The 26,411-nt window shown below is 42.6% G+C and overlaps 1 protein-coding gene across 4 annotated transcripts in view; it reads right to left on the bottom strand.

Annotated features, from left to right (window-relative positions):
• Positions 1-26,411, bottom strand: part of NRP2 (neuropilin 2) — a 148,303-nt gene that overhangs the window by 48,660 nt on the left and 73,232 nt on the right. For all 4 annotated transcript variants that reach the window (XM_027873649.1, XM_027873648.1, XM_027873650.1 and 1 more), the window contains exons 8-12: positions 23,229-23,373; positions 20,691-21,040; positions 17,264-17,408; positions 10,370-10,486; positions 7,179-7,319 (exon numbers count right to left, since the gene is read on the bottom strand). In XM_027873649.1, the coding sequence (XP_027729450.1) occupies positions 7,179-7,319; positions 10,370-10,486; positions 17,264-17,408; positions 20,691-21,040; positions 23,229-23,373 (898 nt within the window). The remainder of the gene's footprint in view (positions 1-7,178; positions 7,320-10,369; positions 10,487-17,263; positions 17,409-20,690; positions 21,041-23,228; positions 23,374-26,411) is intronic.

Below are 26,411 nucleotides of genomic sequence, written 5' to 3' on the forward strand. Positions count from 1 at the left end.
CATTTTTATTTATATCTTTTATTTTTACATCCCATTCCTTTTTGAATCTACCTCTCCCCCTACACTACTCAGGGAACCTTCTCTTGGAACAAAGAATAAAAAAGAAAGTTTGAAAAAAAATTAGTTTGGCAAAACTAACCAGCACATCCAACAAGTCTGACACTATAGTCAACATTCTGTACCACAAAGGAGGAGAGGAAGTATATTTTCTCATGTTTTCTCTGAGTCCAAACTTGGTCATTATAATTACATAGTATTCTGGATTCCATATAAATGAAAACAACATTGTCAGGGTTGTTTGGTATGCTGTTTTCTTGGTTCTGCTTACTTTACTCTGTATCAGTTCATATGCCTTCCCATGCTTCTCTGGATTCTTCATAGCTATCATTTCTTATGATACACTAATATCCCACCACATTCATGTGCCACAATTTGTTTAGCCATTCCCTAGCTGATGGATCTTGATTCCATGACAAAAAATGCTGCTATGAATATTTTGGTGTATATGTGACCTTTCATTCTGTCTTTGACCTCTTTGAGGTCATAGGTCTCAAAGTTCTCTTCCATTTTCAATTCAAACTATACAATGACCTTCTTTTAGAGAGACAAGCCATTCCTGGACTTTAGTGATCTACCACTGTCTACTGCCTGCAAAACTGAACCCTTTGTATTTTCAGTGGTTGCGCCCCAGCCAAACCACCAAACCACAATAGTCTCTTTGAAGGCAATTCAATCATCCCCAGCCTGCCCCCATCTAATGTTTAGGTTGTCAGCCCCACCTGTGGGGATCTTCAGAGCTTAATTTGCCCATGGAGTCACAACTAGACCACGGTCAAAATCAAACCAATTAGGAAACCACTTTCCTTACCTTGTGCATAAACACCTATCCACCCACACCCACACTTAATTTTCTTGCTCACAATTCTCAAGATGAGTCATCCCTTGCTCTAATGAATCAATTCAATGGCCCAATCAGCTACTCAGTTCTTAGTCAAGACAACCTAAATAAGGAGCTCACAAGACAATTGCTTCTATTTCACAAGGGTATTAGGCATCTGCAAATCCCACTTACAGAAAAGTAAAATTCCTGAGTCATTCCCAGTTGAGCTCTATATTTGAACTTTGAAGCAAAGGCCCTATTCTGTCAATCCCTTCATGTGTAAATACCATGACCCCAAGCTCATCTTTTCATAATGAAACACTATTCCAAATGCCCATGTCCCTCACAGTGATTCCAGTTAAGATGCTGAGTAACCCAAATGGAGTATTCCTATAAATCAGCTTTAAGAGAACATTAGATACATGGGGTCCCTCCAAGACTGACGTTTAGAGAGTCTGCTGAGCTGCTTTATGCCTCTAAAGACGACCAAAGTGGATTCAATCTAGCTTCATACTTGTTATTCCTCTACCTCTATCCCGACCATTGACACATTCCTATTTAACAAGTCCTTCTGTCTTCAGACAATGACAACTAAAACTTCTATAGTACATGTAGGTTCAACTCAATTCAATTCATCGAGTTTTGTTAAGCACATACTATATGGAAGGCACTGTGCTAGGCACAGTGATTACAAAAACTTAAAAGAAAGAAAAGCAAAAAGATTAAGAGTAAAAGCCAAAAAAAGAGTGAGAGAGAAGAAGGAAGGAAGGAAGAAGGAAGAAAAAAGAAAGGAAAGAAGAGAGGAAGGAAGGAAGAAAAGAAGGAAGGAAGAAGGAAGAAAAAAGAAAGGAAAGAAAAGAGGAAGGAAGGAAGAAAAAACGGAAAAAATCAGAAATCAGAAAAAATTTCTGACTTCAAAGAGAAACATTCTAATGAGCAATATAACATGTTATCAGATAAATCAGTATAAGATGAATTTTGAGGAAGAAAAGAAAATTAACAACTAGGGGATTTTACAGATGAAGACACTGAAGTTCAGAGAGGTAGAGGTCCATGATCACATAGCGACTAATGGGACTCGAACCCAGGTCTTGAACCCTGACTGAGGTCAATGACTCTTCCTACTTCACCTTGTTGCCCCTCATAATAAACCCTGAACCATCTAACCCTTTGGTATATGTAGTTTTCCTCACTCAGAGGATCTCAACAAATGCTTTTCGCCAGCACCTCCAACAGCAGCACCACCACCAGCAGCCCCACTACCAGCAGTACCACAAAGATGACATCTACGTCCGATGGGAGTCATAGGGAAGCACATTCCCCCAATTACTTGCTTCTTGGCTTACACCAAAGCAAACAGGCACAGTCCTGATATGATCCACAAAGAAAATAAACGGCTGTGCCCTATCATTCAAATGTCTTTGAGATTCCCTGTATCATCCAGTGGAGTACTTGCTCCATCCCTTAGAGACTAAAACCTGATCTTGTAGAAAATACTATAAACTGTCTCATGAAGAATTCTGTTTATGGATGGGAAGCCTGAGAAAGTCTGTAGAAAATATGTTGTCTCCAAGGAACATGAAAATTGAAAGCATTTCTGTGTGCCATCACCCCCACAAAACACAGGAGGACAGAAGGACCATTCCAGAGTTTAAAGGAGTCAACAAATATTCATTCAGCAAACACCCATTAAGCACCAGCCATGTGGGGAATCACTGCTGGGTGTTAGGGGGAATACCAAGTTTAGATGCCTTTGTGCAGCTTACAATTGTGGAACCCCTGTGGGTGAGTCTGGCTTCCCTCTTACTAATGGGGGTCATGGAATCACTAACAAGGGAATGAAATGGAGAAAAAGCTCAGCAACTCAGGGTATAAGCATGGAGCTTAAAAAAGAAAAAGACATCGAGTAGACTGAGAACATATATATTGGACAACAAAAAACAGCACAATGAAACCAGCGGGCATTTTGTCACCTGGGCAGCACAGTGGATGGAGTGATGGACCTGGTGTCTGGCTGACCCCGAGTTCAGATCTGGCCTCAGACACTCACGAGGTATACGACCACTTGTCCTTTGTCTGCCTCAGTGACCTCATCAGTAAAATGGGGATAATAATAGCACCTACTACCTCCCAGGGTTTGTGGTAAGGATAAAATGAGATCATATTTGTAAAGTTCTTTGCAAACCTTGAAGCTCCACAGAAATACTAGCTGTTATTAGTCAGCCTTGGGTAGCAATCACCACTGACCAAAAAAAAAAAAAAAAAAAAAAAAAGACTTAAAAGGGAAAAGAAGAAAAAAAACATGGGGAACAAGTAAACCAGAAACTATCTAAGGAATTTAAGTAGTTTCTACAGACACTTCTAATCAAATGTCCTGTGGATGATGTTTCAGCATGGCTGTTCCCCCTCTCTTTCCTTTCCTCTCGTCCTTTCCTTCCACCCCTGCTCCTTGTGACACTAGCTTGGAGCCCTCTCTCTCTCTCTCTCCAAAATTTATTATTTTGGTTTACCTATCTAATAGAGATATGGGGGGAATGGGGGAGAGGAGGACATATGGTGCACATCTTTTAAAGAGGCAGAATGTTCCTCTCTTTTGTGAAGTGCAAAAGTGTTTGATAACATAGCAAAGCTTTCAGGTTTGACTTGGAGGGTGCCAGCAACTTTGAACTCCATTAGCATTTGCCCTGCCCCTAAACTAAGCACAGCTGTTTCCTTTCTCCCAACTGCTTACCCTTGGGGCTTTTTTTTTTTTTAAAAAAGACGAAAAGACCACCCCCGAACAGAGAAGGCTTTCTATCCTCTCTCACTTGAAATCTGACAGCAAGTTTTCTAAGGAGAAGGGAAGTACAGAGGAGGATGAGAAGACGGAGGGAGTGAACGTGGGAATGATATTATGATTTCTTTTCTTCTCCCATGTGTGGGTTACTAGCCCCTCTTCTCCAAACTTTGGGGATTGTGCTTAGGAGATGGAACGGGAAAATAATTATTTCCCTTCCTAATTTCTTAAGGCAGGAACAACATTAGACTTAGTAGTTCCTTATGGTTGAACTCCCTTTCTGAACCCTCATCTCAGCCATATGTTGGACTTCTGCCCAAACTGTGAGCTTGCTCAGAAAGGCCCCCCCCAAAACCACAGGGTGTAATGAATCAGATCGAGTGAAGACAAGGGCTAAAATTCCCAACCAGTAGCGAAATTCCGTCGACAGGGGCCTTCAGGTGAGGGGCAACAGCTGGACGAAGAGGAAGAAGAAGAAAGGGTGATGAAGGAAGGACCAGAATGACTGAGTCATGAGGAAGTCCCTGAGGACCTACTATCTGCTCTTCGGAGGAGAGTTTTGGCTCTTATTCAAGGATAGATGGGCTCAGCCACACCAAGAGAAGACCTAATTAGTAAAGGGAGATGGGGCTTGGATACAGTGTGGATGAATATTAGTAGTCTCATTAAAAGGCCACAGGGCACAGTAAAAAAAAATGTCCTGGCTTTGTAGCCAGAAAACTCAGGTTCAAATCTTGCCTGTGTCACTATCTTGGGCAAGTCACCTAAACTTTCTGAGCCTCAGTCTATTCCTCTGTAAAAAGGGGTTTAGATACATAGGACTTTAAAATTCCTTTTAGGTCTAAATCTACGAGCCTCTGAACCAGTAAACCTTACCACACTGAACATGACCCGTGCTTGCATTCCTTCTTCATCGGAGTCTCTGTGAAACTGACCTCAAACTCACCCTGCTGCCCCCCTCACACATGCACACCAAGCTTGGCTCCTTTACATTTGGAAAAGGGGGAAAGGGGGAAAAAGGCAGCCAATTAATCGGTGAAAGTCTCAAGGGAGAGGAAATGAAATGAAAAATCTAGTCTGGGTTATAAAAATAAGTATTTTTTCTCCTACTTGCAGGAGGCTCATTATATTAATTAAACATTATTACAGGGAGTGAGATGGGGGAGGGTTATTAAGTCTGGGACTGGGGTGAGTGTTCTCTCCTGTTGCCTGAGGCCCTGGTGATCTCCAGATATTAATCTTTCAGAGCACTCAAATGCTGAAGAGATAAACACTTGAAATACAAAAATGTTTTTTCTCTGGAACAGACACTGTGACCCAATGGGAAAGCAGTCACAGATAGGCTGGATGCCCCACGGTCTCAGCTCACCACAAAGCATCTATCTTTAAGATAATGGTCCCTCCCCAAGACAGAGTGAAGGAGACCAAGAGAAAGGGTGCTTAAACACCAGCCCTGGGCTGTGGGTGCATTTTTTAGAAAGAGCAGTCAAACCCTCCTTTCTTTTTTTCCCTAGACCTCTTAGACACTGCCTATGCCACCTGCCACACTCAGGGGTCTGCATTCTCTTTTAGCTTTAAGTGTGGAGACAAAGGCAAGGGGCAGCTATATATGAAGCCTGTTGGGACTACTAAAAGAAGAGAAAGCAAAAGAAGGAAAGAGTGAAAGAAAGTAAAAGAGAGAAGGAAAGAGTGAAAGAAAAAAGAAGGAAGGAAAAAGAGAAAGAAGAAAGAAGGAAAGAGTAAGAGAAAGAAAGAAGGAAGGAAAAGAAAGGAAGGAAAAAGAAAGGAAGGAAGGAAGAAAAAAAGAGAAAGATTTTCTTAACTTCAAATAGATATATTCTACTAGGCATTAACAGCTATATCCTACAGAGGCCTAAGGCAAGGAAGCAAGGGGGAACAAGGGAAGGAAGGCAGAAGACAAAAGAAAAGTCAAAGAGGGAAAGGAAAGAAAAAAAGAGAGAAGAGGGGAAAACAAAGGAGGGGCCAACTATAGAAAATGGTTCTTAACCTGGGGTCAATAAGCCCCAAGATATGGATATTATGTATCCATTATATATCCAATCCAGTATGTGGTTAGATTTCAAGGGGTCTGTGAACTTGGATGGGAAAAAATTGTATCTTTATTTCAATATAATTATTTTCCTTTGTAATCCTAGGTATTTTATTTTATGCATTTAAAAACATTATCCTGAGAAGAGGATCAAAGGCTTCACCAGACTTCCCAAGGGGTCTGTGACATACAGAAAAGGTTAGGAACCCCTCCAACACAGAGGGGCTCCTCACAGTGGCTGTGTTCATCTCTAGTTTCATTCCCTTAGTAGCCTGTTTCTCTGTTCTAGTTACAAATATAATCCACATCCCCCCACCCCACCCCCAATTTTTTCCCCTTTCTTCCTGTTGCCCCTTTCCCACTTTAACCCTCATGTTTCCCTGGGCCCCAAATCTCTCCCTAGTGTGAGCTCCAGCCACTTTCCTATGTTTCTGCCTGTGTAGTAGCATCCCAGGTGGTTTCTGTGTCTATGGCCTAGTGATGAACCAAAGGAGCTGATGCCCATCTAACCAAAAGACCAGAAAGCAAGGCCAGGAGGAGGAGGAAAAAAGATACATCTGTAAAAGCTGCCTTTCAAAATAAAAAAAAAAAAGACAGAAAGGCTTAATAATGTTTCATGGAACAACAATGATCTTATGAAGGCAAATTACTGAACCACTTTGCGAGACACAGTAGTCATTAGAGCATTTCAGTCCAACCCACTCTTTCTGCCGTCATTTTGCCACAGAAACGAGAGTAACCTTAGAGCAATCTCTGTCAGCCTGGAGGGCACCATTCGCTGAAGGGGTCAGGGGCCAGTTTTAAGGTTTGCTGAGAAGGGACTTGCAAAGCTGTCATATGCTGGCAGTGAGAACCTGCCTGCTACATTCCATAGTGGGTCTGGCTCCTTTTGCCTCCTGGGCCATCCCTGTACCCCTTCCTTCCTTCCTGCCTTCCTTCCTTCTTCCCTCATTCCCTCGTTCCTTCCTTCCCTCTTTCCTTCCTCCCTCCCCTTCTTTCCTTCCTTTCTTCCCTCCTTCCTTCCTGCCTTCCTTCTACCCTCCCTACCTCCTTCCTCCCTTCCTTCCTCCCCTTCTGTCCATCCTTCCTTCCCTCCTTCCTTCTTCCCTTCTTCTCTCCTTACCTCCTTCCTCCCTTCCCTACTCCCTCCTTCCTTTCTCCATTCCCTCCTCCCTTCCTTCCTTCCCTCCTTCCTCCCCTCCTCCTTTCCTCCCTCTTTTCTCCCCTCCTTCTCTTTCTTCTTTTCTCTTCTCATTTGCCCAGCTTTCCAGTTGTTCTGTAACCCCAAGCATGAGCTGGAGGAGTCTGGGGTGAGGGGCCAGGGATTGGCTGGTAATTTTTCATGGAGACTAGAGGCAAGGGGTGGATTTGGGACCTTACAAGATGGTGACCTTAGGATGAAACATTTGGAGGCCCCATCATCATGGCCTCCTCTCCCTCCTTCTCCATCCTTAATTCCAAGTCAGGCTTACCTGGAGAAGCGCTATCGATGGGACCTGAGCTTCCTGTCCAGGCGCTTGTAAGCCACTTCTCATGGTCATACAGCCAACTGCAGCTTTCCTCCATGAAATCAAAGTTGCAGTTGAAGCCTGGCGGAGGCTGAAAATCTTTGTCTAAGAGAGAAAGATAAACCAAAGGAAGACAGATCACACGAGGTTCCTAGAACAGCCATGGCAGTGCTGTTTAAACAGTGAGTGAGTCCTAAGTGGAGAGGAGAGAGAAGAATCATTCATTAACTGGTCCTGGGGATCATCAGCCCTCTAGAGCAGCCCTGGGTCCTGTCCTTCCCAGGACTGGGTGCCAAATCTGTCACTAGTTCCCATGGTAAGTAAATATAAATGAGGGCCCCAAATGCCTCCCTCCTGTCCATGTCCAAAAGCAGACAAATGCTCAAATCTCGCCTATCCTAACTACCAGAGAATGACTCCCTAGTGCCTCAGCGGCAATCTGGCTCTCCCAAGGTATTATCTCAACTCCTGCCAACCTGGCTCTAATAAGTGATGGAGCAGGCCATTAGCACCAGGAGAGCTGAAGATGTTTGCCCTCGAGGAAGGGGGCATCGAGGAGAAAGTGATCTCATGGACGAGGAAAATGGGGAAGTTCCTGTTTACCTCCCTTTGGCATTTGTCTAACTGTAGAAAGCCAGAGCAGAGAGCCTCTTATCCCTGCAGTGGGACATGACAGGAAGGGCAGCTTGGCACAATAAGGAAGTTGTGAATTCTACAGCAGCAGCAGCAGCAGCAAAATACTGCAGCTGTTTAACAAAAGGGGAGGGGGCAGGGGGCAGAAGACCTCCTGTTAAAAAAAAGTGTTGGACCAGCCAGAGGTTGGATTTAGGATGATAGCCCACCAGAAGACAAACACTATGAGTGAGATGCACCAGGGGCTGGAGGGTTGAGTAATAGAGCACAGAATCAAAGACAGCTCAAAGGGCATCTAGTCCAACCCTTTCATTTTACGGATGAGGAAACTGAGGCCCATTGAGGTTCACTGATTTGCCCAAGAGCAGTGTCAGAAGCTGGATTTGAGCCTAGGTCCTGAACCTCCAAGCACTGCACCAAGTTGTCTCCCCAAAAGGGGGCTTTCCTCTACCCTCTCTTCAGAAAAAGGGCCAGAAATCCTCTGTCCCAGGTTATTTAATCATCTGCCTGCCTAAAAGCAGGAGAATGGACTAAATGGTCTCTTGAAGTCTTCCTTAATAGATAGGTGGAGGAAACATGACAGAGTGAGAGCAGGGGAGGAATTAGAGAGGGAAAGCTGAAGTTAGAGCCTTGCCTGGACTAGTGGATTTACAAAGAAAGAGCAAAGCCTGGGGAGGAAATGAGATGGCGGGGAAGGGAACTTAGAAAACCAGTGAGGCAAAGCTCTCAAGGATGGCACAGTTATAGGGGGGCTTAAAATGAGTAGCTTATTGAAACGAATTACTCTGCCATGGTGGGTTGGGGTCGAGATACTAGGGATCATATCAGAGGGAAAATGTCTCCACTGGTCCCAGCAACAGAAGGTCGATGGGGACCACAACTCATTTGCAACTTTTCCCTCCAAAAATAGGATCCTTAAGGCTGGATCTCCCTGTGGCCAAAGTTAGCATTAGTTGGAAAGTAACACATGGCAATCATTAGGGAGGCAACAACCTGTGGTTTGGAAGAGACAGCCAGTGCTCTGCATTGCCCCACCCCCCAGCCCCCTTTCAATTTCTGAACTTCTTTTTTTGCTTTCAAAATAGAGAGTAATTCAATATAGCGTAATTCGCCTCCAATTTCTATGTGTATCCACAGTACATGAAGAACAAAAGCCCATATATAGACCTTTTGCAAAAAGAGAGGGGAGAAACCCTCAAAAACAAACACATCAGAAAACTCTGCAATTATATTAATCATAGATTTCTGAAATTCAGCTGCAGCACTCTTGAAATGTCCTTCTGATTGTCATTTAGACAGAAAACCCCTCTCAAAACAAGCTAACTCCACTAATCCAATACTGTACATTAATTCACTATGCCTTTCACTTTGGGCTCTCGAGCCACCCTAAACATAGTCTGGAAGATTCCCTAAATCTCCCTCTCTTCTCAACAAAGCATACGCAAAAACTAAAGTTCATTAACATGCCAGGACTCCTGACCAATAACTTGCCTCCTTCCCCCACCAAAAACAAAACAAAACAAAACAAAACATAAACAAAAGTGCATTCCCCAAAGCATGTTTTTTAAATTATCATTTTCAGTCACACAACTTCAGCATTTATTGTTGGCTTCTTTCCCATCCTTCTTTGATCCTTTCCCCTTTTTTTTTTAAGTCCAGTTGATCAGAGCAGTATCTCTTGCTGTCCAAAGGCTGAACTAGCAGAATCGGGAGATTTCATAATCCTTCTACTAAGCTTATAAAACATCTTTACGTTTCCATCACTTCCCAAGTCCCTGCTCCAATCTTCCCTCATTTCATTTAATGAACATTTAGTAATGATCAGTAATTTACTGTAAATTGAGGCTGTCAAAGCTTTAAATTCTAGCCAAAAATGCCAGATGTTCCAAAATTTGTGGTTTATTAGGAATGTCCTCAAGCTTAGTGACCTTATGAGTATGATTTAAAACGTGTCTCAATTCCAAGATCTGCCAATTACTGTCTTTAAATGAGACATACTCTGAAGACCCCAAAATGGAACATAAATTCTCCATGTGAACTGTCAGATCCAAAAATAGATGATCCCTTCTTTTTGAAAAACAAAACAAAACCAAACAAAACACTTGGGGGTGCTTTTTCAAATCTCTGCCTCTGTTTTTCTGACTGAAGTTATTTTTGGCAAATAAACACACATGAAATTGTTGGGAGGATCAGATCAGACCACTTTCTCCTAGAATCAATGCCACTGTGGTTTCTTCAGTCGGAGTCTATGATATAAAGTGAATTGGACACTAGGCCAGGATCTAGTTAATTTAACCAATAGTTGAATTACCACCTTTGCCCTGCTTGTCTATCTCTAAAATAATGAGTTAGGTTCCTTTTGCTGCTGAGTGGATTAGCTGGAAAAAAAAAATAGATCAGGATTATTTGTGGAATCCAACTGTGAAAATGGCATTGCTTGACCTGCTGGTGGGAGCTCTGAAAACTGGGACTTCTCTCAGGATAGAAGTCATCGGGTATTGGCCCTGACCTTGGACACTTACCATCTTCTGCACTACAGTTTTCACCACAGTCTGTGGTTTCCTCGTCTGTAGGATACTGGGTGGTTGTCTCTTCATTCTTCAAAGTCGGTCTTAGGGTCTCTACAGTGGGCCTCGTGTCTGTGGGAAGAAAATACAAGAGGAATGAAGGTTTAGTTGTCCTGCTGTTGGAGGAAGCTAAAGAGAAAGTGAACCTTCTTCCTAGCAAGATTAGGTGCATAATTTAAGTCATTTCTAAGGCTTATTTTATACATGTAAATGTATAAATGTATAAATATATAAAATGTATAAATGTAAATATACATTTCATACATATAAGGTTATATTTTATACATTATATAAAATATACATTTTATACATTATACATGAAATCAATCAGTTAACAAGTATATGTTGAGTGCTTAGTGTATGCCAGACACTGTCCTAGGCCTTGATGACACAAAGACAAAAGAAAAAGTCCCTGCCTTTAAGGAACTTATGTCTTTTTAGGGGAGACCACTGTGTGTATCCAGGTATTTACCTAAGTACCAGAAGATAATTGTGGGAAGAAAGTGCAGCTGCAGGGATAAGGAAAGGCCTCATGCAGAAGGTGATAGGAGCTTAGCTTTGAAGAGAATTAGGGATTCTAAGAGGTGGTGCATCAGACATGGGAGACAGACTGTGCAAAGGCATGGGGATGAGAAATGGAGTATTGTATATGAGGAATAGCAAGAATGTCATCTCAGCTGGCTAGCAGAGCCCATGACGGGGCGCAACATATGGTAATGAGTATGTGCTGGACTGTATGTTCCGTAAGTGCAGGAATTGTAGCTCGACTCTGTTATCGCTGTCAGTACATTGCACCCATTAGGTCCTCAATAAATGTTTGTTGAATTAAATGTTTTTGGGTATGAAGTCACAAAATTGTTTCTCTCGCTGAATGAAAAACTTCTTGTGGGCATATACAGTAACCCTCCCCCTGCCCCCCATTTATTGAGAAGTCAGACACCTGACAACCCCCACTACAACCCAGAACTCAGCTTAGAATTCTAAAGAGCTGAGGGCCTTTGACCTGTGAAAATAGTTTTCACAAAATGCTTAAAACAATTCCTGTCATTACTTAGTTCCTTTAACTGCTTTTTCACCCATTTATGTTTTTTCATTCATTTTGCTCTATGGAAAGGCCAATCACTCAGGGCTAAACAATATAATAAATGCTTACGATAATGACCCTAAGTCATGAAGACTGTCTAAGAAGGCAGGTAAGAATGTAAAATGCACACGTTTTAGAAGATTTCTATCTAAATGGTAAAAAAAAAAAAAAGTTTTGTTGTTTAATATGTTAAGCTTCAATTATGCTAAAAATTCATCTTAATAATTAAAAAAAACCCATTTATTTACTGCCTGTTATGTGCAAGGCACTGAACCAGGGAGGAAATAGGAATATACTAAGCTTATAATCTAATAGAGGATATATGACATGCTCACATAACCATAATACAAAATGGAATATGTACATAAGAGATATAAAACAACTGAAAACAGAGTTCATAGAAGGGAAATATCACTTCTGCCAGGGGACATCGCAGAAGGCTTCATTGAAGAGATGGCATATGACCTAGGCCAGGGGTGGCTACACGTGGCCTCGAAGTGGCAGGTTACCCACCCCTGAGTCCTAGCCCTTGAAGGAGAAGTGGGATTTTAATAGGCAGAGATATTGGGTAAGGGCACATCCCAGGAATAGAGAACAGTATAAGCAAAGACATGGTGGTAGGAAATTTCAAGTTTGCTTGACTTCGGAGTATGTATTTGGAAGTAATATGAAATAACACTGGAAAGGTAGAGTGACGCCAGATTCTAGAAGGTCCTAAAGCCACACTGAAGAGTTTGGACTCTTTTTGGTCATAACAGGGAATCTTGAATGTTTTTTTGAGCAGAGGCTTGACAGCAATGTGTGAAGGGATAAGAACAGTGGGTAGGACAGATTGATGAGGCTGAAGACTGGGGAGAAAGAGGAAAGAGATTACAAATGTCATAATCCAAGTGAAAGGAAGAGCCATAATTAGGAATACCAGCATCTGGGATAAATTGATTTGTGTGGAGGATAGGGGAACCATTCCTAAGAAAATCTAGTCTATGTCCCTTCAGGAGGTTGGGGATGGGGAAGAAGGGAGAGAAATTTGGCAGTTCTTTGAGAAATAATCTGACCACAGGTATAGTAATGGTAGGAGAAACACAATCCATCACCTTCCTTTTCTATCCAAAATCTGATAGGTCAAGACCTCACCACTTTTCCCTCTCTTAGGCCAGATTGTCTACCTCCCCAACCCTTATTGGAAAAAGGGACGAGGGGAGGTCTATAAGGTCTAAATGTGGTGGTCTCTGGAGCACAGCATGTAGGAACTAGGCCCCTTAGATGTTAACACCTGGGGCACAGTACCTTGTCCTGGTTATGGCTCTAAGGAAAAAGTAATAAAAACCTGGAAAAGGGGTGGTGATAGTGGGAATGGAAACAAGAGTCACTGTGGGTGAAGAATCAATAAGACCTGGCCTCTGGCTGGGTCTAGAGCTGAAGGTGATGGAAGAAAGAGACATCTGCATGACTGGAAAAATAGTGGTGCCATGAAGAGAAGAGAAGCAGATTTGGGGTTTGTTTTTTTAAATAATTTTTTAAAAATTCTGAACTTAACCAACATCAAATAAAAACGAGCTTTTCTATATACAAAGTAGGACAGAAAAAGTGGATTCTACATGAAACTGAGAATCTCTGTTATGTAAAACTTGCTTTTCCTTTTAAGCCTATGCAAATTTGACATGTAACTTTGAGAGAGGAAAGATGAGGAGTTCACACTTAGACATCAGTGTGGAATGCCTGAACCCATGCCAGATAAATGTGGCACTGTGATAGATCTGTTCCCTTCTGGGAAACCCACTTTCATAACAAGCAGGATTTCCCTTACTTGATCTTCTCTGTATGGATAATGAATATTTCCTGAGCCAGACAAAGGAGATTCTGTGTTTGTGTAACATATGTGTATATAGGTATGTGTGTGTATATGCAGCTAGGTGGTGCAGTGGATAGAGTGCCAGGCCTGGAGACAGGAAGACTCATCCTTGTGAATTCAAATCTGGCCTCAGACACCTACTAGCTGTGTGACCTTGGGCAAGTCATTTAACACTGTTTGCCTCAGTTTCCTCATCTGTAAAAGGAGCTGGAGAAGGAAATGGCAAACCACTCCAGTATCTTTGCCAAGAAAACCCCAAATGGGGTCACGAAGAGTTAGACATGACTGAAACAACTGAATAACAACAATAAATACATGTCTCTCTGTGTGTATCTATCTATCTATCTATATATAGATATATACACACACATATACCTACCCACCCACTCACACGTGCTCCTGTCAAAGAAGATTCTTTTTAAAAAATATATATATTATGTGTATATTTACATGTATACACACACACATATATATATGTACATATGTATATGTATGTATATACATATACATGCACATGTGTGGGTTTCACTAATTGGATCCATCTCTAGTAAGTTAATCTGAACCACAAATGTCAAAGTCATAAATAAATCCAGACAACCTGTGACTGCCCTGACTTAACCAGGATGCCACAAGACGGGTGGACTGGCTTATAGGTTTAAAGGGACAGAGTGTCCTCTTTTTGGGAACCTCCTTGGAAGCTAGTGACAAAGACAATGGAGAGCTGCATCATTATTTAGAAAGTAAACTCCTTGAGCACAGGGCATGAATTATGTCTCTCATTTTACCCCTAGACTTGAAGATTAATTAAAGAGGGTTCTTGCAACAAAGGGTCATGGTATAGTATCTTCACATAGGAGCTGGCTCAGAGTATAGCAAGTGGAACCCTGGGCATTCCTCCCATTTCTATGAAGGCTCCTTTGCTCTATTATTTGGGATTAATAATAATAAATGGCATTTGTGTGACACTTGAAGGTTTGCAAACATGTTAATATCTCATTTAATTTTCAAAGCAACCCTGTGAGGTAGGTAAGGGAGGCAGTTTAGGTGGTGTAGTGGATAGAGCATCTGACCTGGAATCAGGATAAACCTGAATTCAAATCCCCCCCTCAATTGCTGTATGACCCTAGACAAGTAACCTAACCTTTGTCCGCCTCAGTTTCATCATCTATAAAATGAAGAAAAAAATAGTACCTACTTCTTAGAGCTGTGAGGATCAAATGAAATGTTTGTAAAGCACTTTGCAAACCTTAAAATGTTCTCTCTTTGTGTCTGTCTGTCTGTGTGTCTCTCTCTGTCTTTCTTTCTCTCTCCACACACAAATTTTCACTGTTTGACAGGTAAGGAAACTGAGGTTGACAGAAGGTAAATGAGTTGCCCAGGGTCACACAGCTAGTAAGTTTCTGGGGCAAGATTTGAACTCAGGGCTTCCTGACTATAAATCTAGCTAGCTGTCTATCCACCTAGCTCCTTATATCCTGAACCTTTGTCAAACATCCTTCAGGATATCATTTAATAAATGCTAGGAGCTGAAAGAAATCAGTAAATACTTGGAATAGTTTTTCATGCTTGGCTTCCCTCTCTTTCAGTTGTTAATGCCAGGCACATAAACCTTCATGTTTTCCTTTTCAGCATTTGCCTCTTGCTCACAGCAAATACCAAATAACCTCAAAGCTTTCTCATTTGCAAGCTCAAATTTGTTACCATGTCATAAAACTTCAGACTGAGTCTTGAAGCAAAAGGGCAATAAATAGTTTTATTTAAAAAAAAAAACAGGTGAAAGTGATGTGTCCAATAACCTGTCCCCAGTTTAGCCTCAGACATTATCTGATTGGTTACCATTTGCAGGTGGGGTGAGAGGACAATCCATGAGCACTGTAATTTAGGGCAGAGTGACAGCAGTGGGGGGGGAGGGGAGAAGGGGGAACAGACCACATGGGCCAGGGAAACAGATCCCCAAAATAGTCAAGAGAGCCAAATGTGTAGAGATGGTTGGAATAGATCATGGAAAAAAAAAAGGGAGGGTGGGGCCACAGTTTGTGGTTGTGAAAAAGAGAAAGGATGATCAGGTTCTCTTGTCCACTGTCCCAACCACTGTCTGGTGTCTGTCCCATCTGGGGACTTTAAGGGAGCAACTGCCCATCAAACTGTGAAGTTGTTGAACAATTGAAACCAGATGTGTGTAACTTCAAAGTCAGGAAAGTGGTCATAGGCTAAGGCTTTTCCAGCTGTGATCTTCTGAGGAAGGAGGTCAGCAGGGCTTTGAAATCAGAAGCTTGTCGCTGACCAGTCACCAGTGCAATTGGGGGGTGGGGGGAGGAGGGATGGGGTAGGAGGAGTAGAGGGAAGGACAGAGACCACTTGCCATTGGGCAGCTGGTTGTAAACAAGGTTTCTGCTCCAAGATGTGTGAGCATCTTCCCGCCTAGCTCCGTCAATGAAGTCGTCATGTGTCAACAGGAGAGATTTTATTTTAAACACAATGAACACTAGTACCAGGGAGCAGAGGGCTTGGAGGTGGGGCCACCAGGTGGATGCGTCTCCACTGTCTCTGACATTTAGGGATATCTATTCCCAAGGGAAATGACTTTGTGGGATTTTCCTTTAATTCGAGGGCAAGAGTGATAACACGAAGTCTGATGCCTATCCTGGGCCATTCTGTGGGTATTTTTTTTTAGGCTTATCCCACTGAAGAAACCTGATATTTTATACAATACTTTTCTCCTTAGTTGTTGAAAACATTTCACTCAACCTTCCCAACATCCCTGCTAGGGGAGCATGGGACAGGAAAATTAAGGCACTGGGGTACCCAGCAGAGAGTGCATGATGGGAAAGTACAGGCCTGACCGTACTCTGTGTCCCGACAGCACCTGGAATCCGCTTAGCCTCAGAGAGTTGTAACCTAAACCATCCCCCTGCTCCTGTTGGCCTGAGCTCCTTTTGGCAGATGGGGAGAGAGGAGAGCGTAAGATGCAGTGCCAGCCACAGAGAACTGGGTGGGGCCAGAGCTCAGAGGAAAGGAGGGGATGGGTACACTTGCTCCCCCAGACAACTTGACTAGTAGCTCTCAGCATGGCTCCTCCTCCTCCTCCTCCTCCTTCTCCTCCTCCTCTTCATTAGTGTGAATTAAAGAGCTCACCTCTGTCTGGGGCTACCACAGAGACGAGGAGATGAGCAAGGTCCCGGCCACAAGCCGGGGCTTAGCCACAACAGGAACCTTCAACGAGCAAAAGCACTTTACAGATGTGGCTTCTAAGTGAAAATGAAGTCTCTTTACCACTGACATCTGGAGGCCAGATTCAGACTTAAACAGATTACTTTATTATTATGAGGTGGTTTCTTCCCCTCTCCCTCTCCTTTTCTAAATCAACAGGAACAGCCCTCTAGCCTGAAGAGTCAAGATGTAATTGAATTGGGATGGGTGGTGGGCTGTTGTTATTTGTTTTCAAGACTCCCAGAACAATCTTGCTCAACCTGTGACTCGCTGCCTGAAACATGAGGCCCACAGAATGGCCCAATGGCACCTCCATTCTTTGCCGAGGTACAAAGCGCTCCGTATTCCATCAGGCTTGGTTGATAAGGTAGTTAGTTTTGTTGAACTATTAATTTCCTCTCTTGTTTATTCTTTATTCCAGAGGAAGACTCCCTGGGAGGCAGAGGATAAGAGAATATACTGGGAAATGAAGCTGATCTAAAAACAAAGGATAGCAATAAAATTTTAGTTTTCAAAATTGGCTAGTCTACAGATGGACTTTAGGCTTTTAGTCTGATAGGATTTTAATCTAGGGGTGAATGTCCTCCATCTTTCCCCAGCCTAGGTCAATGAGTGAACCTTTCTCTCCCAGGGCAATCCTAGGGAAGACTGAATTTTAGCAAAACTGATTGGAGATCAATTAAAAAGATGCGGGGAGCCTTACCTGTCCAGTCACATCCCAGAATCTCCAAGCGCATCCCAATGCCAGCCGGCGACCACCTTTCTGGATACACCCGAACGTACTGGGCAGGGACGGGGTCAAACCTTCGGAGGTCTGGAGTGTCGTAATGCATGTTCCCTTCAAAGAGCTGCAGACAGAATAGAGGCAATATGACTCTTCCTCGGGTGCTTCAGACTCCCTCCTCCCACACCCAACCTGGTGCAGGTATAGAATGATGTTCTTGGAGACTGACATTCTATGGAGGCCAACCATTACGTCATGTAGTCAAAGGGCCATAATTATTATGGGACAATACATGGAAGATACATTAGACTCTATACCCTTTAATAAAAGGATTTGTTCTGTGAAGTCTGGATTCAGTCAAAGGGCCATGCTTGAGGACCCAGAGGGCTGGCCTTGAGGCCACAGGGTCCCCGCCCCTGCCTCAGAGTAACTTGTCATACAGATCAATAAATCAAGGCCCAGGAATTTTAAGTGACTTAGGTACACAAGTCTGGAGCTAGAAGGGCCGATCCTCTCATTTTGTAGATGAAGAGACTGAAGCCTAGAGAGGTTGTGACTTGCCCAAGGTCAAAGATAGTAAGCATCAGAAGGAGGGCTTGAATCCAGGTCCTCAGATAACAGTCAGTGCTTTTTTCACTATGCCATGCTTTTCTTTCATTTACGTAGAGAAGGTGAGGCAGGTGAAACTTAACTCTCTCAATCTGAGAGGCACTCTGTGGACCTGGGGTATCCCAGAGGTGTGGGGATGTCATGGGCTTCCACATCTTTGACATTGGTGCAGAATTAGGGCACTCCAGCCAGCCTCTCAGACCTGTTAGGATGCAGGGAGCTTAAGAAATATCCAATAAATGCATCAGAGACTGAATAAATCTCATGCTGAAATTTGCTGGAGGGAATAAAAGTGACTGGCATGGTCTGACTGCTTGAGAGTTCTTTATATATTGAAAATGGGTTATCTCCTCTAATGCTCATTAGCCAAACTACCAATTCCTTTGTGCAAGAGATCATAGAATCACAGGCACTAAGTTAGAAGGAATCTTTGCAGGCATCCAACCCAACCTGCCCAGCCCAGCTCCTTTATAGATGAAAAAAACCTGAGGCCATAACAAATTCATTTTCCTAGAGTCATTCAGGTAGTAAGAAACAGAGTCAGGATTTGAACCCAGATTCTCAGATGCCAAATCCAGCCCTTTTTTCACTGTACTCCCTAGCCTCCTATGAAAACTAGCTTTGAGAGCACATCCTTGGTAACTATGCTGACATCCCAGGCAAAGAGGAGTTTGCCCATTTTGGTCTGATTGCTGTTGGGAAGACAGGATGGGAAAGGGGAAAGGGAAGGTAAAAGGGTGAGAGTGTTTTTTATCTCGTTTGCCCTTTGAGAGGCATCAATCCATGTGCATTGCTGGCATATTCAAGCACCTGGAATACATTTATATCTCCCTTATTTTTTTTTTTTTTTCAGAAACAGATCGCCCCTGTGGGTCTTGGGAACTTACTCCCAGATGGAGGAAATTGGCGACTTTCTCTGTTCACAAGGAAGAGTCTAACCATAGCTAAAATCATCTCAATTCCCATGTCTACAGAGGGGACCAGGAAAAGCTGTGGTCAGTCCCTCTCTAGCAATGCTTGAAGCTTGTGGTGGACAGTTTGCTATGGTTTGGGTTACCAACCCATAAATTCTGCCAAGATCCAGGAGTTATGAGTTTGGAATTTACATCAGTGTTCTCAAACCTCCACCCCACCCCTGGCCTCAGTTTTTGGAATGGAAAGATTCGAAAAGCAGAGGAAGTTGAATGCAGACCTGCTCTACCCTTTCTTTCTTGGAGCCCTTGATTTTCTAAGGGGTATAAAAAGCAACTTTAAAAGGAATCTTACGCCAAACTGACTAGACAGCTCAAAGGGCAAATGAGATAAATGTTCTCTGCCTCCCAAAAGAGAGATCTTATTTTACTAGCTCACCACCAAGGCCTTTCCTTTCCACCTTGAGAATAAAGCCTGACCTTCATTTCTCAGAGGCAAAAAAGCACGAGATTAGTGACCCTGACTTCCAGCCCAGATGAAATTTGTCTTTGGAAAATTGTTTGACCATCCACCTTGATAAAGGAATGGTAGAAATAGAACCAGTCAGGACCACCAGGGAGATGGGAAGAGGTATACTAACTAAATGGAGGCATCTAGGTGGCATAGTGGATAGAGTGCCAGGTCTGGAGTCAGGAAGACCCGAGTTCAAATTTGACCTCAGACACTTACTAGCTGTGTGACCCTGGGCAAGTCACTTAAGCCTGTTTGCCTCAGTTTCCTCATCTGTAAAATGAGTGGGAGAAACCACTCTAGTATCTTTTCCAAGAAAACCCCAAATGAGGTCACAAAGAGACAGACATAACTGAACAACACCACCAATGACATACTGACAGAGAAAAAGAGCTGTTTCTGATACTCCGTCCCTAACCTCATCTCTCTTGCATTTCACTCCATGTCAGCCAGGTGGCACAGTGAATAGAGTGCCGGTCCTGGAGTTAGAAAAACCTGAGTTCAAATCCAGCCTTAGATGTGTATTAACTAAGTGACCCTGGGCAAGTCATTTCATGTCCATATGCCTTAGTTTCCTTAACTGTAAAATGATAATACTAGCACCAACCTCCCTGGGTTGTTGTGAGGATCAAATGAGGCAGGAGGTGCTTAATAAATGTTTGTTTCCTTCCCTTCCTCCTTTTAGGGCCTTTTAGGCCCTTCTCACTTTGGGACAAGAATATGTGCTTCTACCCTTTTCCTTTCAGGATGCATATAAGGTTCTCCTTGCCTGATCAAATCACCAGCATCAATGTATCAATGAAAAAGACTTGGGTAATGAAACTTCGAAGCACTGGGGTTATTCATTTGCCCAGCATTGGCTGGTAATGGCCATCCCACAGATACACAAGGGTGGCATTTGGTAAAGAGTCATTGTTTTCAAGATATTCCAGGTGAGGTGGCCTCTTCCATGTGCAGGACCTGTTATATCTGTCTTGCTATTATTCCATAATAACCTTAACTCAAAGGAGATGTAGAAGGGAGGGAGGATGAGGAGAGTGATTATAAAAGGAAATAACTAAACAGTAAAGGATATAGGAGTTAGATACTTAGAGCTACTTAGATCAGTGGTATCAAGCTCTAATAGAAACAAGAAGCCACTAAACCATGCGAAAGGATCCCTAAGAATCCTTGACTCAGAAAACTACATATTAACATTATTTGTGTCCTGTTGTATTTTTACTTATTTTGTGAAATGTTTCCCAATTCCATTTTAATCTGGCTCCCCACTGCCACCACTGGGGAGTACTGCACATTTGACCCCTCGGATCTGGAGGAGTGACCTGCTCCCAAGGTAGCCCACCCTATTTTGGTTAGAATTCATGAATTCTTTTACCTTGGGTTGTAAAGTTCTTGGATCCTCTATGTACTCCCAATCCTTTCCATTCAAACTGTATGACACTTTGAACTTGCGCACAAAAGCTCGGGCCTCCACCGCAGTGATGGTGTCCCCTCCTCGGGCTCCCTGGATGATCACTCCTTTCACTGTCTTGGGCACTCCCAGGTCCACCTGTAGCCACTCTTCACCAGGCTGGGCCTGGGGGATGCGGGGGAACCAGCCCGAGCGGCTGCTCACCAGGCGGGCCACACTTGGAGTCCAGAGGTATTCGCGAGTGGATGAGGCTGTGATCTGGGAGTCTGCGATCAGGCCAGAGAGCATTCCCAACATATTCGAGCAGGGTGCATCTGCAGAGAGAGTGGAGAATGAGAAAAATACAAAATGCCATATGCTTGAGTCATTGTTGACATCCCTCAGGCAGAGCAACATTCCACAGGGTATATGTATAAAGGCATCAAGACAGAGCAGAGGAGCAGATAAAGTGCTGGGCTGACGGTCAGAAAGAAGAGGGTTCAGATCCTACCCTCTGACACTAACTAACCCTGTGACCAAGGGCAAAGCACTTCGCCTTGGTTTCTCTGACATAAAATGAAGGGGTTTGACTAGATGCTAGCCTCTGAAGCTGCTTCCAGTTCTAAATCAATGATGCTGTGAAATATATTTTCCTATATTAGTACAATAGGAGAGCAAAGGCATGGTGTATCAGAAGAGCATTGGATCTAGTCTGAGATCTGGGTTCAAATCCTACCTCTTACATTTACTGGGTTGTCTGACTTGGGTCAAGTCATTTAAAAAAAAAAATCTCTCTAAGCCTCAGTTTCCCCATCTGTAAAAGGAGGATAATTATATACATACTCACAGAATTGTGAGAAAAAATTTTGTTAATCATAATGCATTATGTAAACGTATATGTTGTTTATTACTGTTGTTGTTTTTGTCATTGTCGTCTTCACGCATGGCCACTCAGAAGTGTATCACTTTAGACTGCACCAGCCCACACTGATCTCACCCTCCTCTGAAATCCTATGCACTTATCATCAGCACAATGCAGTTCAGCCCTTCATGGTCCTCTGCTTCAAAAACTGCTGACTGAATGCTGTAGAATTATAATGACCATTGGCCCCAAGTAAGAGGGATGAGAAGGTGCCCAGGTGACAGAGTGGGCATGAAATACTTCAAATCACGGCTGATATTGTGAATGTGTATTGTTTTGCTGTAATTTTGTTTTATTCTTCATTATAAGGGATCACTAACTGGTGATGAGGGGAGGAATCCATCAGGAAATGTAGGTGATGGAAAACCAAAAAGAATCCATAAAACTATATTTTAAACTATATTTTAAAAACTATTCTGAAAAAAATCTGTTCTATTTCATGTGCATTGGTTGTCTTTCCTTTGAGTATCTTAGCTGCATAAGGAAAAGCATCTTCTCAATTTCTTTGGCATCACCCCCTACCACTACCACTACCACCATTACCACCACCAGTATCCAATGTAGGGCTTGGTTCATAGTAGGCAACTAATCAATCCCGGCTGTTGGACTCACATTACAACAACTTCTCTCAGGTCCAAAAATGGAGCCATGAGGTCCTCAACCTTTCCCTCATTTCCTGACCTGCTGGTTCCTGTTCAGCTGTGTGCCTCTCATTCAAGCCTATGGGTTACAAGTTACCTGTCAGGTAACTGAGTCCTGCATACCAAATTTCTCACATGAATGTGGGATGAATAAACATTCACAAAAGAGTGCCAATGTAGAAGGATGTGATGCTGTCGCTACCACGGACCAAGGATGAATGACTGTCATGGAGAAAGAGAAAGATGCTAAGTGTTTGTGTGTGTGTGTGTGTGTGTGTGTGTGTGTGTATGTGTGTGTGTTAGGTAAATAGAGGAGGACTACAACCCCAAACACTGTGGTAGGGATCACAGGTACATAATTTAGAGCTTTTAGGAAATTTAGGAAAGGGACCATGGAGCTTATCTTGTTCTACCCTTCATTTTTATAGATGATTTTACAGATGAGGAAACTGAGGCCCAGAGGGGATTAGTGACTTAGCCAAAGTCACATTGGCAGAAGAGGCAGAATCAGGATTTGAATCCAAGACCTCTGACTTGCACTATGATGCTTCTCAGGGGAAAGGTATTGTATGAATGGGGCTGACATGACATGAGGACAGGTATTTGGACTGACCCACTAGTGAGACAACACAGGTTAAGGCACCACCCCCAAGCTCTAGGTAACCTCAGGATGCGACAATGCACAGAAGCATCCACCAAAGTACCATTTACTTCTTCTATGAAGAAAGGCTATAGGAGAAGGCCTGCCCAGTAGGCCGTAGTACCGAGGGACTTGGGCAGGATTTTCAGACTAGGACACAGAAAGGGTGGGAGAGGTCATTGATTCTCCGAGGCCCCTGGGATGAACCTGAGCTGTTCTCACTAGATAGCTGAATGGCTTGATTCTGTCGCCTCACTTGGGCCAAGAGCTGAACAAAGAAAGAAGAACAGAGGAGATGGGGCAAAGTAGGCTGATCTCACCTGTAATCCTGCAGCCAAAGAGCTCCAGCCTCAGGGCGATTCCCGTGTGCCAGGTCTGAGGGCGGATTCTGATAAACCGAGTCAGCACTGGAGTATGAATCTTGTTCAAAACCACTTCTGTTGCATCATTGTTGGCTTGAAATACCTAGAACATGAAACCAAGATGTGCTATTCAGATCTATTTTTTAGCTTAGCCACACACTTGCTCCTTTTGTGACCTTAGGTCACTTAATTTCCTTGGGTTTTAGTTTTTGTCTCAGCAAAATGGGGAGTGGGGGATGGGGTTGCACCAGCAGGACTCTGAACCTTCTTCCAGCTCTTGATCTATGATTCTGTGAATCTGAAAAAGTTCTGCTGAGCTTTGCTTCTCATAAACCCCAAACATCGTAAGTGTTTCTTCTCCACCATGAAAAAATTCCTATTTTTCATTACTTCTCTAACTTTAAAACAATAAATGGTTTTCACTAAAAACTTTCAGAGAGGAAAATTTTGCCCCTGGGTTGAGAAGGTTTAGCTCCAAAGCAAAGCATTTTAGAAACCAAAAGCAAATGAAAACGAGGACTTGAAAGGGAAAAATACCCAGAAACTTGATAAACACGCAATGTTCTGCCTTTCAAGGATAGCAGACTTTGTCCACTTACCTGAATTGGAAATTAGCTTTCCTGTATGCAAACAGATACACACTCACACAATACACCACACACACACACACACACACACACACATAGACAAAGATAGAAACACACAAGGATGTGGACACACACTTTTAGAGACACATGCATATACACATACAGATACTGGAGCATAAACACAAATACAAAATACACAAATACAAAGAGCTAGACACGTACAAATGCTCATGAAGACACAATCACGCTTTTACAGACCCAAAGATAAAGTTATACACATGGATGCTGAAAGACATATAAACATTGAGACACAGATACAAATACATGTAGATATAGATACATACAAACACGTAGATACATGCAAACACATAGACAGAGACATATGAACACATAGAGATACATACCAACATAGACACATAGAAATACACAAAAACACACAGATAAAAACACCCACAAACCCACAGAGGTACAGTCACAAACTTTTTCAGACATACACACAGATATAGATATAGACATATGGATACGGATGCACACACACATAGCTACAGACACAAACACATGCACAAATTCATATAGATATGTGCCAACACACAGATGCAGACACATCTACATGTCTGGCATCCTAAAGAATTAACGTAGCATTTCATCATTGTAAGGTTCTATCCAATCACTTCTATCAGTTACATACATATTTCCCCAGCTCTCACACAAATTCAAGGGTGTGAGGATGGAGTCCTGTCTCAGCACTTCCCCCTACTCCCCCACCCTCTGTCAATCAGCACATTCTACACTGTTGTGGGTCTTTGTTTTACAGTCAGATGTCCACGCGACCCCTCTGAGCCCAGCTTCCTTCTAGAGAAGTCACCTCCAGGTAATGAAATCCATCCCTGTCCCCATCTGACCAATATGCGTCTTATGGGAGGAAAGGCTTTTTGGGGCAGCTTCTGATTCAACATGGTAGAAGCCAACTCCTAACTTACCAGATGGCCAGAATCAATAACTACCATATGGACCGTATGTTTTTTCTGTGTGTGTGCTTTCTTGTGTTTTTTTTAACTAACTGGGGTAAGTATACTTATGTTTCTGACTTGGTTTTCAGGGCTTCAGGGTAGAGAAAGCAAAAAAAAAAAAACCAACAACAACAAAACCCCTACCTAAATCTGAGAGCCAAACTATCCAATTTGCATGTTGTTTTAAATGTGTTCTCTATATCCCACAATGATCAGCACTGGGGATGCTAAAGTCATTTCTTTTTGGAGAGGAAAAGCTGGATGTTCCAACTTCTGTTTCTTCTAATATGACAGGCTTCCAGGGCATAGATGGGACTGGAGCATAATTTGTTTTAAGCTAGTGGTTTCCTAGACACTGAGGATAGTTACCTGGCTCACACTGATTTTTTGAACCTTACAGAGTTGCCAGTCACTGAAACCTTAGTGTCTCTGGGTAGGAATGGTTTTAGTGAAAGTAGGGGGCGTATCAGGTAACTGACTGGCAGACTGTCTCTAGCAAGGGGTAATAATTGAGCCTGAAGAGAGCCTTGGGTTACAGGGAAAACAGGAAGAACAGAAGCTGAAATTAAGCTTTTCTCTGGCTAATCCACTTATACCTAACAATACAGTATTTCCTGACAAGTACACTTGGAAATGCATCATTTTGTAAAATACTCATGACTTGCTATTTGGCAAAGTCAGAACTAAAGTTATAGTTATTGTAAAAGTTACCTGCTGTGGGGTATGTGTGTATGTGGAATATCAAAATAAATAAAACCATTCTCCCATAGATAAATGGTCAAAGAATAGAAATAGTAGTGTTCACAAGAAGAAATGAAAACCATCAACCACCATATAAAGATGCTTTAAATCAATAATGAGAAATACAAATTAGAACAACTCTAAGGCTTTACCTCCCGCCTGTCAGATTGGTGAAGATGCAAAAGACAAAAATGGTAACTGTTGAAGAAGCTTGGGAAAACAGACATATTTGTGTACTTGGGTGTAGCAGGGCTACAAATAGATTGCTCTGGGAAACAATTTGGAGCCATACTGGAAAAGTCATTAAAACATACACCCCCGTTGACCCAGCTATACTACCACTAGGCATACACTCCAAGGAGGTAAAAAAACAAAAGGAAAGATCTTATTTATACACAAATAGTTATAGTCTTACTGATGGTGGTGGCAAAAACAGAAAATGACCAAATTGCAGTATATGAATATTAAAAATTTTATTGCATCAAAAGAAATAATGATTTAGAGAATTAAGAGAAATTTTGGAAGACTTGTATGAACTGATGCAGAATAAAGAAAGCAGAACCAAGAGAACAAATTCAATAGTGACCATAATAATGTTAAGGGAAACATCATCAATGTAGTGGCCCATCAACTTCGGAAGACTGACGATGAAATCTAATTTCCTTTAGAAAGGTGGCACTCTAGGCATGTGATACAGGATGGTTGTCGGGCATGGTCAATGTATTGGTTTGTTTTGCAAAACTATACTTTTTTGTTACAAGGGAGGAAGGGTCACTGGAAAGTGACAGCAATGCAGGAATTAA

The sequence above is a fragment of the Vombatus ursinus genome, unplaced genomic scaffold (assembly GCF_900497805.2).
Source record: "Vombatus ursinus unplaced genomic scaffold, bare-nosed wombat genome assembly UNPS02014802.1, whole genome shotgun sequence".
Taxonomy (NCBI): Eukaryota; Metazoa; Chordata; class Mammalia; order Diprotodontia; family Vombatidae; genus Vombatus; species Vombatus ursinus.